Source organism: Hirundo rustica, chromosome 9, assembly GCF_015227805.2.
Source record: "Hirundo rustica isolate bHirRus1 chromosome 9, bHirRus1.pri.v3, whole genome shotgun sequence".
Taxonomy (NCBI): Eukaryota; Metazoa; Chordata; class Aves; order Passeriformes; family Hirundinidae; genus Hirundo; species Hirundo rustica.
In genome coordinates, this window is record NC_053458.1 from 29,058,875 (window position 1) to 29,076,326 (window position 17,452).

Below are 17,452 nucleotides of genomic sequence, written 5' to 3' on the forward strand. Positions count from 1 at the left end.
AGGAGCTGCTCAGCTTTGCGTTCCCAGTGTAGGTAATGATGTTATCCTGAGAGAAATGTCTTCATGTTGCTCCATCAGTGCCTGCAGCCACCAGCTGAAAAGCAGTGAGGGGAAGGAGGCACCTGCTGCTGTGTTTATCCTGCAGACCTCTGTGGGACTCCTGGCAATGAAGAGAGCAGGGCACGAGCACGCCCTGGGGTAGATCCCTCTTCCTTAAGAACCACGACTGAAGAGCTCACCTTGTTACAGCCTCTCTCCCCAACTCCCCTATGAGTTACCCAAATCAGAGCTCAGATTTGTCCTTAAGCTCCTTGGCACCTCCACCTCGGTGGGGTGGCAGTGTCCCCTTGAGGGCCTCACTACAAGCCCGGTCAGGCCGCTTGAAATAACAAAGCTGTCTCGTTCCTCTGGAAATAAACCCGTGGGTGGCTCAGAAGAGACTGAGGACGGCTCTGCTGCACGCAGTGAACTCAGAAGGGAGCCACCAGGTAAAAAGAACAGCTCAAAAGTGCTTCCCTCTGCCACGTTTTTATTTTCATGACATTCCCGCTGCTGCAGCTGCCGCCTCGGCGGTGTCCAGGTGCTGGAGATACGGGCAGGAGCAATTTGGGCAGGCCAAGCAGGCTGTCCCCTCCTGCTCAGGGAAAGGCATGGGCTCAGCTCCCCAGGCTCGCCCTGCATTAGCTGCTTGTTTGCTAGGCTGCCCTTCCCTGGGAGGCTGGAGAAGCTCCTCAGCCACCCCACAAATCCCACCGGTGATGATAGCCCGGGGTAACGTCACCACGCCCTGCAGGGTTCCGCCCGTTGTGTACAGACACCCCGAGGACGGAATGAACACCCTGAGTCGATTTGTTCTCTGCCTGAGTGTCTGAAAAGCTGCAGCCCCGGGGATGGAGGGGTGTCTCCCAGCCACACTGCTGAGGAGGAAGAGGACGGGAGAAGCTGTTCCTCCTCAGCCCCTGGTTTCACTGGATGGGGACAGCAGAGTGGGGATGGGTTGGCTCCGAGCTGTCGATGGCTCAGCTGGAGCAACTTAGAACCAGGCTCCCCGGAGGTGCAGCTTGGGGAGATGAGTCAGAAATGTGCCAGTAGGGCCTGCAAGGAAGGAAAATCCCAAGAGCCTTCCAGCAGCACACTCTGAATCCCACCCTCTCTGAGTACACCCCGCTGCTGCCCGTGATGGATTCCCTGCCCCAAATCCCAAACCCATCATGGCCAGAGATGGAAACGAGTGCTCAGCCTTCTCCCTGCACCAGGAGCAGCGGTGGGGGATGCACAGGCTCCTGGGAAGAGGGAGCAGCGTGGATGGATCGAGCATGATCGTGTCACAAAGAGCAAGCAACAAATGAAGAGCTTTCTCCGGACCATAAAAAGCAACCCTGTGCCCCAGCAGGCAGCTCACACCCAGGTCTCAGCTTGTTTCATCCTTATGGGATAAACCAGGGGGGCATGAGCAGGGTGAGAGTCACCAGTCAGTCCCGGGCCAGTCTGGGGAGTCTGGAGGGGCCTGGGAACGCTGGGGAAGGGTCAGGCAGCAGCTGAGGGCAACCCTGGGTAGCCAGGGGGAAGGGGAGGCGTTAGCAGGGGCAGGCAGGGGGGCAGGGAGGCGAGGGGAGGTCTTAGTGGGAAATGGTGTGGTGAGAGATTTACTGCAGAAACCTGTGCGGGGCTTCAGTGAGGAAGGGCTGAGCGTCTCCTGAGCAGGGCTGGCCCGCAGGAAGAGCAGTGACCTGGATCTCACCTGGCCCTGGGCACACTGAGGGCTCTCGCCTCGCCCGGAGCACGACCCACTCTCCCTGCGAAAGGTGAGCGTTCGCTCTGCACTCTGCACGGGCTTGCATTTAAAAGCAAAAATTAAATGGGCTTATTTCCCTCTGGAAATGGGCGTAGTGGAATTTATCAGCCCCTCTGGCTTCTTTCTATCCCCCTTTCTTTTCCCCCTAAATCCCTTCTTCTTCTGTTGTTCCTTTTCATCTGCTGCTGCTTCCCTCAGCCTGTCTCCGAGCCAAACCAATTTGAATGCATCCAAGGGAGGATCTGCCATTAGTGCTGCTCTGTCTCTCCTCTTAGTTAGGATATATTTAGCCATCATCTTTTAGCTTTTTTTTCTGGCTGTTCAGTGGCTTTCGAAAGCAGGTGCTGGGAACGGAAAGAGAAGATTAAAAGTACCTGCTGTCAGCTACCTCTCTCTCCCTGTGCAGCTGTGCAAAGCGAGCACGTGAGCAGAGTGGGTAACAGCTGCCCCTCGAAAACCTCATTTGTAATTCTAACTATTATTATTTTTTATTATTATCGTTTCAATAATCCCTTTCCGCACTGCCACAGATTTCCCGAGCAGCCATTTCCTCCCGTGCCGGGAATCCATCAAACACCCCGTGGGTCAGGGTGAGGGACCCAGGCAGCTGGGATGTCCTGGGATGGGCTGGGCGGGCGCAGATGGAGCCAGGCTCTCCTGCAGCCACAGGGACACGGTGTCCCACAGCCGTCCCTGACTGTCCCTGCCCCACAAGCCAAGACCCAGCCAATGTGGCTGCTCAGGGACCACTTGGAAATGCCTGGCTGCTGTCTCAGCCTTGGCAGCTTCCCTGCTCCTCCCTGGCACCACCATGGAATTTCTCAGGTTGGAAAAGACCTCTAAGATCATCAGGTCTGACACAGCCATGCCAAGCTCACCGCTAAACCCTGTCCCCAGCTCAGCACTGCTGCCTGCACAGCACCAACCTCCATCCCATTCCCACCTCCTTGGCTTTGTCCCCTCCCTAAAGACATCCAGAGCTTATCAACAGCTTGCAGGTGGAGGAAGGGGCTGTGCTACATGAGCAGGGCCTTTAAAGCTCCCCTTTCTGCTCCTTTGCACTCAGCACCTCCCTGATCTCATGGCAGGCTCTGCTGGAGCGCTTTCAGGTTTGACCGTTGCGGATTGCCGCCTCTGTGGTTCCCCAGTGCTTTAGGAGAAATCAGGACAGACTCCTTGGTGGGCCTGCCTGGTGATGCAGCAAGACCCCAACAGCACAGCTCACCCTGGCTCTTCCCCTCTTCCTTCTCCCTGCCTCCCCTTCCCGCTCTATTTCTGCATCCTCCCCTTATTCCCTTATTGAACTGTATAAAAATACAAAAAATATCTCTGCCAGAATCTCTCCTCAGAGCCTGATTGTGCACGAGGGCACTTTGCACCCTGTCACCAAACCCTTGTTCTCCTATTCCCCACCCCATTTCTGTAGGCTGGGGCTGAAACCTTTGTGGTTGTGTTTCCCAAAGTTGCCGGCCTTTTGCAAACACTAACCCAAAAACCCCAGCAGCAATCCCTGGGGCTGGTGGGGTGTGTGTGTGTGTTTGCTGCTGAGGGTGAAGCCAGCCAGGGGCTGTACCCCCCAAATTCTGGCTGTGGGTGCTTCAGAGCCCAGCCAACCCCAGAGCACCTGCCTGGGCTGCCAGGACCTTGCTGCTGGACATGGAGCTGGTCCTCATGGATGGGAGGTCGGGGTGGTGCTGGCAAGGCTGTGGCACGGTTCTGGGAAGGGAGCCTGGCCCCAGGCGTTGCGACACAGATTTTTATTTGAGTTTATTTTGTATTCCAAAACAAGGGCTGATAATGGAGGCAACGGAGCCGGAGCCGCGGGAGGCTGCTGAGCTAAATGAGACAGGAAGCACGTAATTAAATTAGATACAGAGCAGCACAAAGACATGTGAGTACACATACGGGGCTGGGCCGAGAGGCTCTTATTGCATAACCCCGGGAAGAGCTCTGCAATAGGAAAAATCTCACCTAGTGCAGCCCATGCCGGCCAGCTGCCTGCCTTTGAGGCTTTGTCCCAGCCTCGGCGAGGAGGACTCTTCTGGAACGGCCCAGTCCCACTCCTGTGCTTGGGCTCAGACCTGCACACGTGGATCTGGCACTGTCCTGTGCTAAGCTCTGGATCAAACACCCCAGTGTGAGCATTTCCTGTGCCTTTGTGCCTCTTCTGGCTGAGCTGCTGCGGTGCCCAAAAAGACACAGCTTTGGCTGAGTCCCTCTCCCCTTTCCCCTCTCCCCTTTCCCCTCTCCCCTTTCCCCTCTCCCCTTTCCCCTCTCCCCTTTCCCCTCTCCCCTTTCCCCTTTCCCTCTCCCCTTTCCCCTCTCCCTTTCCCTTTCCCCTCTCCCCTTTCCCCTTTCCCCTATCCCCTTTCCCCTCTCCCTTACCCCTTTCCCCTTTTCCCTTTCCCCTCTCCCTTTCCCCTCTCCCCTTTCCCCTCTCCCCTTTCCCCTCTCCCCTCTCCCCTTCCTCCTTCCATTTCCCCTCCCCTGGGGTTGTACAGAGCTCTCTTTCTCACCATGGGCAGTTCTTCACCTCTGTTTCGCTGTCAGCTTGGCCCCACCCGTGCCCAGAGCTACAAATCTGCCACAGGGGACAAGGCGAAGTCCCGCACACCCTTGTCCGATGCATTTTATTTCTCTGGGGAGAAGCAGCAGGGAGGCAGAGCCTGAAGCAAGGAGGGGGGCTCGGCAGGCAGCAATCTCGAGGCAGGGATGTGCAGAGTTTCTCTGCTCTGGCTCACATTCCCCGTGCTCCTCACCAGTTGCTGTTGCTGCCATCCCAGCTGTGGTTTTTTTTGCCACAGCCACATTTGCCTGGCTGCCTCAAGCAGCACGTGGTTCCCAGCACAGTGGCTGTGCCAGGCACCACGGAGCTGCAGCCAGAAATCATCTGTCCCGTGTGCCTGCGACACGTGTCCAGGCTCCTGGAGGCTTTGCTCTTGGCATGACCTGCTCAGACCGTGCCTCAGACACCAGGGAGTGTTACCAGAGCACCCTGTGACTGCGCAGATCTGCGCTTCTAGAGGGGAGAGGGACAGCGGTGAACAATCCCGCAGCGTCTGTGTGCCAAACCCGGGGGGAGATGGAGATGTAGGTGATGAGGAGATGGGGCATCTGGTCACCTGCTGCAGTGGGGAGGTGAGTGTGTGCTTTAGCAGGGGGTTGGACTGGAGGATCTGCAGATCCCTTTCCCAACCCCGACCCTTCCGTGACTCTGTGGAGCAGCTGTGTGCCCCTCCCCTGTGGGTACCAGGACACCAGTGCTCCCAGCACGGTGCTGAACTGGGGTGGAGCCTCAGGCTGGTGTGGGCAAGCGCTTCCAGAGCTGAAAACAAGCCTTGTCCACGCTGTGGGTGTGCACAGACCTTCTCAGCAGTGTACAGGCAGAGGCCACCTCACAGCCCTCTCTCCCTTACCCTTCCATTTCTTCCCTCGAATCCACAGCCAGGACCACAGCTCTAATCATGGTTTTAAGGCACAGAGAAGACATGAATAAGAGCTTTGTGTAGCTCTAGCCATTTATCTGGATATATCTGCTAACCAAGAAGGCTTAAACTTGATTATTTGAGTGAAAAACCCCAGAGCCATCGGGAAAGAGGCTGCTCTTACACTAGAGCTGTGACAGGAGCTAAAAGTGTGTGTTCAGTCGCTAGTCCTGATGCATTTTTTCCTGTCTGTCCATGAGCAAGACCATTCTGTGGTTTTTTCTAAGTGATGAGAGAAAGACAGGACTCTCCTCTGAGGTGAGGTGCCTCATGCTCCTCCCAGAGTCTCCCACTCAGATATCCTCATGCTCCTGCTCCCAAAGGCAGCCTGAGAGGAGCCTTTTCTCCCTGGCCCAGGGCCGAGATTGCTTCATGCTGCCACTCTCCTGGACCAGCTCATCTCTCCTGGGAAAGATGCTCTGGCAAAGGGAGAGATGCTCTGGCAATGTGCTGTGTGTGATGAATGCAGGCAGCAAGGGTAGGAGACAACTGGAGCTCTGGAAAAATGTCTGAGCTGGGAACAGAAGGGAGGAAGGGAGAGGATGAGGAGTGGAAGTGGCAGCTGTGGCCTTGTGCTCGGCTGCCCACGAGCAGGGAGGTTTATGGTCACTCCCTTCCACAGCCCCTGAGCTGGGGAATTGCAGGGAGGGCAGCTCTGGGGGATGCTGTGTGAGCCTGACCTCACCACGGGGACCTGTTGCTTCTCAGGGATCTCTGGTTCTTGTAGCACCAGACCCTGGGGTTTGCTGGCGTGCACTGGTTTAACCCTTTCTCTTCATCTTTCTCTTTTGCTGGGTCAGTCCTTCCCCTCCAGTTTCCAACTGGCTTTTAATCTCCCTTCAACTTTCAGATCTCATCAGGATCCTCCATTCTCAGGTGCTTTCCCTGGTTTTGTCTCTCTTCGATGCGCATCCCTTCCCTTCCCTTCTCCCACCACACACCCAGCAGGGAATCTGTGACGAAGAAATGCGACTTCAGCCAGCCCTGTCCTTACACATTCCAGCTGTGACCTGGCAGTGCCATTAAGGGGCAAGAGGAAACACGACACGCGGGAAGCGCCTACATCCATCGCGCCGGGAAGCGCAAACCCTCCTGCCCCGCCGGGGGCTGGCACCCCCTGCTCACCCCCCTCGGGCAGAGCCCGCTGCTGCGGGGCTGGGAGCGCGGGGAGCTTTGGGAGCGGGATGGAGCAGCGGGACGGAGCTGACGCCAGTCGCCGAGCGCTGCCGCGTCTGTGCTGTCCCTGCGCCGTCCCTGGCTCTCCCACCCGCGGGCTGTTACTCAGCAGGCTCCGCACGTCGGTGGAAACGAGCCCGGCTTTTTCTCCCCGTTCTCGAGGAAGCGGCTATGACTGTGATGCTCAAGGACGAGCCCGGGCCTCCCACTGCCCCCTCCCTCGGCAGCACACACAAACTTACCTAAGCTCTTATCTTCACGGGCTCTGCCCGAGCAGCTTTTGGTTGGCTGGAGGCTGGAGCGATGCCGGGTCCCCCTCCCCGCTCTCCCGCCTCCCACCCGATATAAAGCGCGGCTCCGCGCCGCTGTCGCAGCCGCCAGCACACGACCGCGGGGCAGGTGGTGCCGCAGCCGCCGTCGCAGCCCGCCGCCAGCCCCGCCAGGAGCCGATGAGCTGCTGGATGCCCGGGCGCCCGGCTCTCAGCATGTGCCGCGGCTTGGCCGCGCTGCCCGTCGCTTGCCTGGAGAGGTAAGGCGCTTCTGGGAGGCGGAGGGCTCGCTGGAAAGGACGCGCCCGGACCAGCCCGTGCTGCTGCGGATGTGCTGTTAGGGTGGAAGCCGGCGTGCAGGCCTCGAGGGGAGCTCAGCGAGGCGATTCCTTGTCGGCCGCTTCCCTTCGGCTCTCCCTGAAACGAGCGGAGGGAGCGGAGGCTGGACGGGGCTGCACAAACACACCAGGGCTTCCCCGGCTCTGCCTCCGCACAACTCGCTCCGAGTTGGCGGCAGCAGGGAGTGTTTTTGTCAACACGGTCGAACTGCTGCTCAGTGACATGTCGCTCCTCCCGCGGAGCCGCACGCTGCCGGCCTGGCGTTCAAACCCTGCCTTCTGTGCGGGCGCCTCGGGGCAAACAGCGGCTCCGCCTCGGGGGCACCCTGGGGACGCACAGCAGCCGCTTCTCCTGCCCTGCTGCCGCAGGCAGCTCCCGGTAGGGTGGTGCCTCCTCCGTGCCCTCGCCGCGGAGCCGCGGGGACAGGCGGGAGCATCCCAGCCCCTGGCACAGGAGCATCAGCGCTGCCGCTGCCTCCGAAGGGCATGGGGTAGGTGGATGGCCCTCTCCTCGGCCTGGTGACGGGCTCCTGGGCATCAGGGGCACCCCAAAAAGGAGAGCAGGGGAGCAGCAGCCTGGCAGCAGGGAGATGCTCCCGCTCTGCTGTGTTTTTCCAGCGGTTCGGGAGCAGCGGAGCGCTGTCGGGAGAGTGGGATGGGAAAAGGCACCGGGTTAGCTCCGGGGAGCTGGGGGGGCTCCAGCTGGGCACTCGGCAGCTGCTCTGTCACCTGCCCCAGAGGAAAGAGCTCGTCGTGCTCCCATATTCCATGTGTCTCTGCCTGGGAAGCGAGCAGGAGAAAACAGTCCCCCAAGGCTTAATGCGCTGCCGAGCGCGGTTGCCAGGGAGCAGGAAAAGCAAGCGGGGAGCATTTATTTCACACACCGGAGAGCAGAGAAGTGGCTGAGGCTGGGGAACAAGGGCTGGGCCCCCCAGCCCGTGGGGTGCAGCCCCTGGCAGCGCACGGGGTGGCGGCAGCACGCTGACGGTCCAGCCATCCCACCTCTCCCCTTCCTCCCTGCCTCCCTTCCAGAGCCAAGGATCTGAAGAGCCGCTTGGGCATCCTGCTTCATAAACCCGAGCTGGGACACAAGATCGGGAGCTCCAGCAAGCTGCAGCTGGGCTCTAGGCGCAGGTAAGCCCAGCACTGCTCTGCCCCAGGTTCAGGCCGGGCCAGGTCCCCATGGAGCAGCCTTTTCCGAGGGATGCTCCTGCCCATCTGCGCAGCACAGAGCACAGCTCCCCCTCCGCGTAGTCCCACCCAGGCGGGCCGGGAAGGCGGATCGCTTCCCAGCTCCAGCGGCTATAAAACCCGACGGGGGGACGGATGCTCTGGCAGTAGGCACAGAGAGCAGGGCCTTGGCAAGAGGCAAGGAACCCCGGGGGCTCCTGCACTTCCTGGTGCCTCACACCAGCGGCTGGGATCCCCGGGGATTGCAGGCAGCATTAAACACAGAGCACTAAATCCTGCTGCTGAGGGCAGGGGGGCTCCCTGCAGAGGAGGCAGTGCCGGAACGGCAGAAAAGGGCTCTTCCGAGCATTCCCTGGAGAACCTGCTGCACTTGCATCGGCAGGAAAGGGCTTTTCTGAGCATCCCCTAGAGACCCTCCTGGCCAGCAGCATGGAGCTGAGGTCGGGTGAGCCATCAGGGAAGGTGAAAGGAAGGGAGGAGAGAGGAAAGAGAGCCCACAGGTAATGGATATTGGCCTCTCCTTCGCTTTCCTGCCGAATGCCGCTGTCTCCCGTTAATGGAGCTGCACAACTGAAGTGCTCCCATCCCTCACCGCTGGACAATGAGCCTTACATCCTTTTATCTTTTCCAGAGACTCCTCCCGAGAGGTGCTGGAGTGGAGGGAGTCCTTTGACCAACTCCTCAAGAGCAAAAGTGAGTAGCATCTTGTTTTCTTCTCTCGGTGAGAATGTGTAGGACAAATGTGCTCGTGCTGCGCTGTACGACTGAGGTCAGTGTTCGATGAAATCTCGCCTCCTCCTCCTCAGATGAGGTGTTTTAGGATTTAGAAAGAGGTCCCTTTCCTGCCCAGATCTGAGGCACAGGGCTCATTGCCTGCCCCATGAAGCCGTACCCTTTCCTCCTGGCTGGGTGGTTTTTTTGGGAGGCACAAGCGTTGTCTGGCTGCTGCCTTGGGACAGGAGCATTGTCACAGGCATCCTGTGAGGAGCAGCCCGCCAGGGGGAATGCCATGATATTCCCAAACCACCCCTTTCTCCACACTCGGGAGAAGGCAGTGTCTGCTCTCGGCGCCTGGTGGAAACAGCGATGCAGCCACCTCCCCTCAGGCTGGTCCAAACAACTGCATTGCTGCCCTCTGTCTGTCTGTCCTGTGCCTCCGGGGATGGCTCCTCCACGGGGAGAAGGAATTCAGCTGTCTTACAGAACAGCCGTGGCCTTTTCCCCCCTCTGATATCAGCTGTGTGTCTGCGATGCACAGGGCTCCTGTGAGAGGCTGTGTCCCTCTCCCTCTGCAGGCAGCTCCTCCAGACCCAGCGATGGGACCTCTTTTTTAGCCCCACACAGCCATCATCCCCTCCTTACACTGGACTCTGCACAATGGCAGAAGCACCAAACTTTAATCCAAAAGCAGTTGTCTACCTTAAAATCTCCTCCCCAGCCAGACAGAGTCCTTCCACAGCGCTAGGCTGGGGCCAAGTGTATTTTTTTTCCCCAGCCTTCCTCACGCGCTGTGATGGCTAATGAGCATCTCCAGCTTTGTAACTTAATCCACCCTCCCAGCACAGCTTTGAAATCCTTGCTGCAATTACTCTCCCGCCCTCAGCATCTCGCTCCCCCAGGATCTCGGCTGAGAAATCAAAACCGAGGCACCGCTGCTGGGCTCCTGCAGCGTTCCGATGCGTCAGCGCGCTTCTCCTTAGGTAGAATTAGCTCTTTTCCGAAGCTGTAAAGAAAATACTCCGAGGCCTCATTACAGAAAGGTCAGATAAATAAAACCAGAGGATTACTTGTCTGTGGGAAAGGATTTTATTGGAGTCTAGAGGCCAATTAGCAGTGTCTCAGAGGGTGGAATTTGCCCGGAGGGAAAGGAAATCTGCAGATGTCACGGTCTAAGCTCCCAGGGTGATGCTCGCCAGGCAGCGTCTGCGGCTGGTCCTCTTCCTCCCTGCCTTCTGTCCCATTAACTGCTCTTCTGTCCCCTCCCCAGGTGGGGTAAACGCCTTCCACACCTTCCTGAAGACTGAATTCAGCGAGGAGAACCTCGACTTCTGGCTGGCATGCGAGGACTTCAAAAAGACCCGGTCGAAAACCAAGCTGGCCTCCAAAGCCAACAGGATCTTCGAGGAGTTTGTCCAAAGTGAGGCGCCCAGGGAGGTGAGAGCGTTTTCTGTGGCATCAAATGGGGTGGGAAAGGAATGAAGTATCCTGGTGGGCTTTATTAAAGTGCTTTCGGATCAGGGGGAAGATGTGCTCTTGTCCATGAGAGCTTTAATTTCTAACATCGCGTGGTCCATCACAATTGGCTCGTTAATGTCGGAGCAGAAATTGAGTCTAACCATGAAAGGAGGGAAAGGTTTGTGAGCGTCTTCACCCTCACCTGAAGCCGGATTACAAACAGTTTCTGTCCTCGCACCGCAGAGGAGCTAACGTTTGTGGGCGCTGCTGCCTTGCAGGTGAATATCGACCACGAAACCAGGGAGATCACCCGCAAGAACCTCTCGGGGGCCACCTCCGCCTGCTTCAACGAGGCCCAGGCCAAGACCCGCACGCTGATGGAGAAGGACTCCTACCCCCGCTTCCTGAAATCCGCCTCCTACCAGGACATGACCAAGCAGGCCGCCAGCCGCGGCACCAGCAAGCGGTCGCACACCTGACCCGAGCCCCGGCGCGCCGCGGGGGGACGAGCCGGGGGGCCAGGCACCGGGTGGGACGTGGTTTGCCGGGGCCGAGGCCCGTGTGGCGGCGTTTCGGCCGAAGTTCTGGGATTTTAGCAGGATCCCCAGCACCTCGAGCCGGAGCCGGCGTTCCTCCCTCTCCGGGTGGGAGCCCGGAGCCTCCCCTCGCAGCTCGGCCGGAGATTTGCGCCGCTGCAGAGGCGGAAAGAAATGGGGTTTGAGCTGGGAGCCCGGGGAAGAGGGACGGGATTCCCCTGAGCATCCGCAGCCGAAGAGCTCCCACCTGCTCTCTCTGACCGGGGGAATCAGCCCCGGCTGCGGGGCCGGCGCAGGAGACCGCCGCTCCCGCTCGCAGGGAACGGATAAAAGCCCCGAGACTGCCTGGCATTTTCAGCTGGAGGGATCCTGCGCCTGCCTTCTCCCGATCCCGAGACCCTCCGGCTGTGTCCTGTGCATGCTCTGCATCGAAGCTTTCCACCTCCTTCCAGTGCAGTGACCTTTTTATCCCTCGCTTGAGCTCCACGACCTTCAGATTGCGCCTAATCATAGGTCACGTGCGCGACCTTTTATTCCTATTATTGTTATTTATTTTATTTTACGGTCGTTGTTATTATTATATCTGTATTTATTAGAGGAGCACTGCTGAAAGCACACGCGCATGTCCCTCGCTCTGAGGAGCTTGTAAATGAAATTATTTCAGCTGTTGTAGCACTTAGCATGCCTCCCACCTTTTCTGTGTAATGATTTGAGAGGACCAGGCAGATTTGTAGCACAGTTGTGGAGCGAGGCACACCAATAACAGCAGGGAGAGCTGCTAGAGGAGCACAGAGGCAGTGCAAGGATGCTTTGCAGCCCGTGTTGTTGCCTCTCTCCCCTCAAAGATGTGGAAGGCATCTCAGCACACAGCAGCTTGTCCTAGGCAGGGAACAGAGAGGTCAAACGGGCACTTTGGTGAGCAATCCTATGGAAAAACTTGATTTTCACACATGGGAGAGAACACCTGGGTTTATAATCGGGCTTGGTGTTCCCTTGGATGGTGAAACCATCTGCAGTCTGCAGCCACAGCACTTTACCAGAAACGCGCGGAGTGAGAGAAGTCGGTGCCGTGAATTCAGTGACTCGGAGGGGTGGCAGGACACATCATCAGCCCAGACCTGAGGGCAGCTCTTCACAAAATCCCTCTCAGCGGGAATTTTGGGGTCCTGGAGAGGTGTGGATCCCACTTGGCAGCAATGGTGGCAGCAGCTGCCTGGGTGGGTGACGTGGAGCCTGTGCTGGGGTGTCCCAGCTGTTCCCTGCCGAGGGCAGTTTTCCAGGGCTCTGGTTATCCCTAAAGACCAAACCTGGAGATCCTTAGCCCTTGCCAAGGGAACTCCCTTTTGCCCCCCTGTGTCAGCAGCAGCCAGAGCACAGCATCCTTTGGGCTTTTCCCAGCTGCTCGAGCAGAGCAAGGGACCAAGGACCAGTTTGGGGGTGTTACTCCGAGTCCTCTTCCACCACCCCCATCCTGGTCCCATTTCTGGGCCTCTGGCTGTGTTTACGGGGAGATATCAGCTGCTTTCTTATTTATTATTTATTTTTACAACTGGAACCACCCTTGCTGTGTTACTGAGGCGAGCGATGCACAGTGGTCTGTTCTCATTTCCGACGTGACGTTGTCATTACAAAATAAAACGTAAAGAGAAAAATACCCTGACAGCATGGGCTGGGTCTGTTTTTTTGTTTTTTTGTTTTTTTTTGGTTGTGGACTTCCAATTAAATTTAACATTCTAATTCTGGCTGCTTTGCCAAGCTGCTCATGTTGGGTGACTCAGGGGGCACTTTCAGCCACTTTAAAAGTGACGATGTCAAGAGCAGAAAAGGAAGGGGGAAGACTTTTGAAGCACAGACCTTTGTGGTATTTGGTTTATCAAAGAAAACCGAACGGCTCATAGAAAGAAAGAAAGCAGAAGTGAAGTTTTGAATACATGAACTGCCAGGGTACTCCTTGTATTGCTCATAATTTCTGAGCCACTTACAGGACTGCAGTTCCCAATATCTGCTCAGTATTAGTAAAACACAAATGTCCTAAAATTGGGAGGATGCGATTTTTTTTTTTTTTCCCCCAGGAAAAAAACCCTGTTTTTCGGGTCGCTGTCGTAAATAATACTTGAGTTTTGCCAGTGATACACCTGATGGTTGAATTCATTGACAAGGGGGAAACTCTGGTATCACAGGGGTTATTAGAAAACATCCTGTTCCTGTGCAGAGCGAGTTCCCTGGAATTCCCTGGGAGGGAAGGGGAGGGTTGCATGGAAGGAGCTTTCCATGGGAGCACCCAGGCCTGCCTGTGGGAACACATGGAGAGGAGCACCGCAGGGCAGCTCGGAGAAGTGCTCGGAATAAAAACCCCACCGAAATGTGGTTTTATTTCAGTTGCCTTCTTTCTATTTATTGCATGTTCTGGAAGCCAGAATTAACTGGCCTGCGTCAGCGGAGGAGAGCGTGAGGAAACTGCCGAGGAGGAGCTCACGGGGGAATAGCTTGGGAATATGCATGTTCTGAGGTGTTACTATGAGCACCAGCCACCCCCTGCCATTCAAATGCATTTTACAGGCACCTGCAGCTGCAACAGAGCCTCCGACACAGCCGTGCAGGGATCAGCAGGCACTGTAAAATGCATCGGCTCTGCTCCATCCCCACCCAGCCAGAGGAAAAAGCAGGTTGAGCCTCCCCTCACCTTTCATTTCCTTTTAAATTAAGCATGGCCTTGTCTTACAAGCCAGGTGATTTGGGATCATGGCAGTTTGCATCTCTATCTGATCTTTGTCCGTGTCAGAGGAAGAAATGAGCTGAAAAGTATCCAGGAGCTATTTAAATTACTTGTCAGGAAAGAGAGCAGTAAAGCAGACTGGAAGCAGCTAGAATCAAAAATAATGTTGTTGCCTTTTTTTTTTTTTTTTTTTTTAACTGCAAGTTCTGAATGAAAAATATGAATACTTTGTCTTGCACACCTTGAAGTTAATTTAAAGCCGATCCTCCGTTAAAAATAATCAAACAGGCCAACGACGACAACAACAAAATAAAGAAGTAATAAAAATATAGAAGTAAAACCTTTTTGAGCTCCCTTTAGCGGGAAATGTGAGGGGCTGTCCGTTCTTGCTGCATCATGCACGGCCCAAGCTGAGCCTCAGCCTCGGTGGCAGCTCTCAGACCCCACAGCTGATCTTGGTCAATCCCATTTGCAGCCCAGTTTCCTCTGCGAGGTTTCCCAAAGAGAAAACCCAGTCACTAAAAGCAAGCCCTGCATCCAGCTGTGGCTGCTGCCAGAGCCCAGCGGTAAGACAACAAAACCTTCAAGCCTCGGGGTGGGGGGGCAGGATTAAAAAAAGAAAAACCCAAACCCACGAAACCACGTTTGAGAAAGAGGAGCCAAAGCTTCCCTCGGCCGGCTGCGGTCATTCCCAATAAACCCCGGCTGAAGTTTCCCAGGGTTTGCGAATTTGGAAGCAGCTGAGGGGATTTGAGCTCCGGGGAGCCACCCTGGGGGCTGGCACTGCCCTGCCCCCCGGGCTGTGAACACAAGTTTGCTCCGGGGCCAGGTTTCCATGAGCCAGGATGGGGGGGGTTTGGATTTATTTGGTGGGAAAAAAGCCATTTCCGCGTGCCCTGGGGGCCAGAGCATTCCCAGCAGCAGCTCAGCCAGAAGGTTCCTGCTCCAGCGGGACCAAGCAGCTTTGGGGTGGTCTTAGGACATGGACATGGATGCAGGGGTGCACTAAGACAAGGGTTTAGACAGGTGGATGTGCAGATATTTCAGTGCAGGCATTCTGAGCTTTCATTTTCCGTGGATACACACGGGTGACACCAGGCTGCACGTGTTGATTTGTTTGATTTGTTCCTCTTTTTGCTGAAAGGCCGCGATGGAACGCCATAAAACGCCATCTGCGCATACCTCAGAGGGAGCTGAGCGGCGGAGAGGATGCACGGAGGCACCTCAAACACGCCAAACACCTCTGCCCATGCTCTGCCAGCCCCAGGCCAGCCAGCAGGGAGGGAGCAGCTGGATGGCATCGCTCCGCAGCTCCCACCTCGAGGCCTTTGGCTGGACCGAGTGCCAGAACTCGCAGCTGATGCTGAGCGCTCCCACCGAGCCCGAGCGCTCCCCTGACACAGGCAGCTGAATGCCAAGGTGGCACAAGGATTTGTACCCCTGGGCTGCCTCGGGAGCTGAGGAAAGGATGAGAGAGGATTTTTCGTGCTTTCTGCTGCTGCTGCTGGGGTGTGCAGCCCTCCTGCCTCCCCGGGGCTGGGCTGCCCGTGCTGCAGGGGAGCTCGGGGAGCCTGGGGGCGAGGGTGGGCATGAGAAACAGCTGGGAGAAATCCTGCTGGAGATCCACCTGCTCTCCTTGGGAAAGGGAATCCAGGCTCAGGTGCTCAGCCTGACTCCTTGCCTGACCTGTTCTGGCTGCTCTGGGCTGTTTTAAATGGATCTGCTCTGCTCTCCTTGCTCAGGGAATGGGAAGCGCTGCCCTGCTTGGTGAGGTCCCTGCCTGCCTCGCTGTTGCCTTCCTCTCCTTCCCTGCTGGCAAAAATTTCTTTTTTGGTGGTGATGGGGATTGAGCAGCAGCCTAAAAAGCTAGAAAAAGAGGTTTAAAAAAATGTAAGAATACTCCATAAAAGGCACAGATGTGGGGGATGTGGTTCAGTGGTGGACTTGGCAGTGACGGATGATGGTTGGGCTCAGTGATTTGGGAGGCTGGACTCAACGACCTTGGAGGTCTTTCCAAAGCTAAATGGTCCTGTGAGAAGTGGTTGATGCTCCTCCATGGGTAGCATCACCTGTCCCCCTTCTGTGGACTATTTTCCAGGGTTGTGTTCCAGCACTGAAAGTCACATCAGCATGGCCAAGCACATAAACCCTGGGATATTCCCACTTGCAAGTATAATAAGAAAGCACGTGAAGGGAACATGAAGAAAAAAACCTCATCCTACTATTCATAGCTCCTTTAAAAATTTATTTTGCCCTTGGCAGGCAGTTTTTGTTGCCACATTTTGCCTCGTGTTTATTTGTGGCTGCTGGGAGGATAAGGATTCTCGGGAAATGTCATCTCAGGGGAAGGGATGCAAAAATGGGTGTAAGTCCATCAGAATGGAGGAAAGAGGAGATTTGTTTAGCTGTGCCCTTGATTTCCCTGCTGTCTGTGTCTCAGCAACTCATCTCCTGAGTCCCTGGGTGCGTGGGAGCAAATAATGACTCTGCAAATGTACAGATACAGCAGGAACTCCATAACCCAGAGGCTACAGAGAGGTGGTGGAGAGGAGTTCTGTTCCTCCCCTGCTGTAGAAAACCTTTGAGGCCCTTTCATTCCCTGGAAATTGTCTGTTGCAGAGTTTAATCTTATGGCTCTGTGAAAAACAGTTTGGATCAGGAAAGCAGTGCCAGCAAACCCTCCTTGGCTGGGATGCAGGCACAGGACACTCCTGCCACAGCCCTGCTGGCTGCAAACACCTCGTTCCCACCACCGCAGGGTTTGGGTTCCTACCATCCCAGGGATTTTCATCTTCCCACCATAAGATAATAAATGACTTTAATTAAACCAGCAAGCTGAAGAAGGCTCTTGGACTTGGCTGGGTGGGCGATGTGATGCTGTTATATCGGCTTTTTTTTTTTTTTTTTTTTTTTTTTAAACGTCTTTTGGCTGTTTTTTGATGTCTTTACTGGCTTTGAAGCTGAGATGTGCCCTTGCTCTGGTTGTTTGTCTGTTTTGCAGCCTTCAAACGGGTACTTGAACACCAGCAGCTGCAGCCACAGCCCGGGTCAAACCGGGAGAGATCCCTCCTGTGAATTAAAATGAGATCCTGACAGCCTTGAGACAGATTGGAGATTGCTCCCTGAGTTTTCGCAGTCTCTGTCCCTGTGGGGCTGTGTCAAGGTCTCCTGTGGCAGCACAAACCCTACAAAATCCCATGCAGAGACCGTGGGATGTTCCCAGACCCTGTGGATGCGGTGGGAAGCCGGATGCCCAACACCACATTGAAGTGCAGGGATGTGACTCCTGCAGAGGCAGAGTTTCATGAAAGCTGGCATGGAGATGTGAGCCAGCAGTGCAGGCATCCATAAGGATTGGGATATCCATGGAAAACACCTGCAGGGCTGCATCCCCCCAGCCCTTTTAAGGCTTTTCCGTGTCCTTGTGCCTGTATCAGGCCATGTCTCCGTGTCCACAGGCAGATTCCCAGTTTGTGCCTGTGCCAAGGCACCGTGGAAAATCAGGAATGATTTGACTGACACAATTCCAGCCCTGTTTCCAACATGAGCTGAATCCTGCTGCTGGCACAGTCCAGAGGAGGTGGCTGGGGGAGTTGCACAGGCTCTGCTGAGCTCATCTCACGTCACAGGGCAGTGAAAGAAACTGGGTGGGACATCACAGCCTGGGCTCCTTCGTGTATTTCCTGCTTTCCAGGAAGGCAAGGAAGGCCTGGAGGAGCAGGCTGGGTGTTTACACAGCGCTGCCTACAAGGAGCAGGGTGCCAGGGTGGT

General features: G+C 56.1%; 1 protein-coding gene across 3 annotated transcripts; it reads left to right on the top strand.

The window, feature by feature from the left end:
- Window positions 1–6,544: 6,544 nt before the first annotated feature.
- LOC120756856 (regulator of G-protein signaling 16) lies at window positions 6,545–13,343 on the top strand. Of its 3 annotated transcripts, none has more exons than XM_040073602.2 (5): window positions 6,545–6,985; window positions 8,096–8,197; window positions 8,886–8,947; window positions 10,242–10,408; window positions 10,708–13,343. In XM_040073602.2, exons 1-5 carry the CDS (start codon window positions 6,906–6,908, stop codon window positions 10,906–10,908), a joined length of 612 nt encoding a protein of 203 aa, XP_039929536.1. In that variant the 5' UTR covers window positions 6,545–6,905; the 3' UTR covers window positions 10,909–13,343. The 3 variants fall into 3 exon arrangements, with proteins under 3 accessions (XP_039929536.1, XP_039929537.1, XP_039929539.1); XM_040073603.2 differs by lacking the exon at window positions 6,545–6,985 and adding an exon at window positions 7,448–7,554; XM_040073605.2 differs by lacking the exons at window positions 6,545–6,985; window positions 8,096–8,197 and adding an exon at window positions 8,390–8,754.
- The last annotated feature ends 4,109 nt before the right edge of the window (window positions 13,344–17,452 follow it).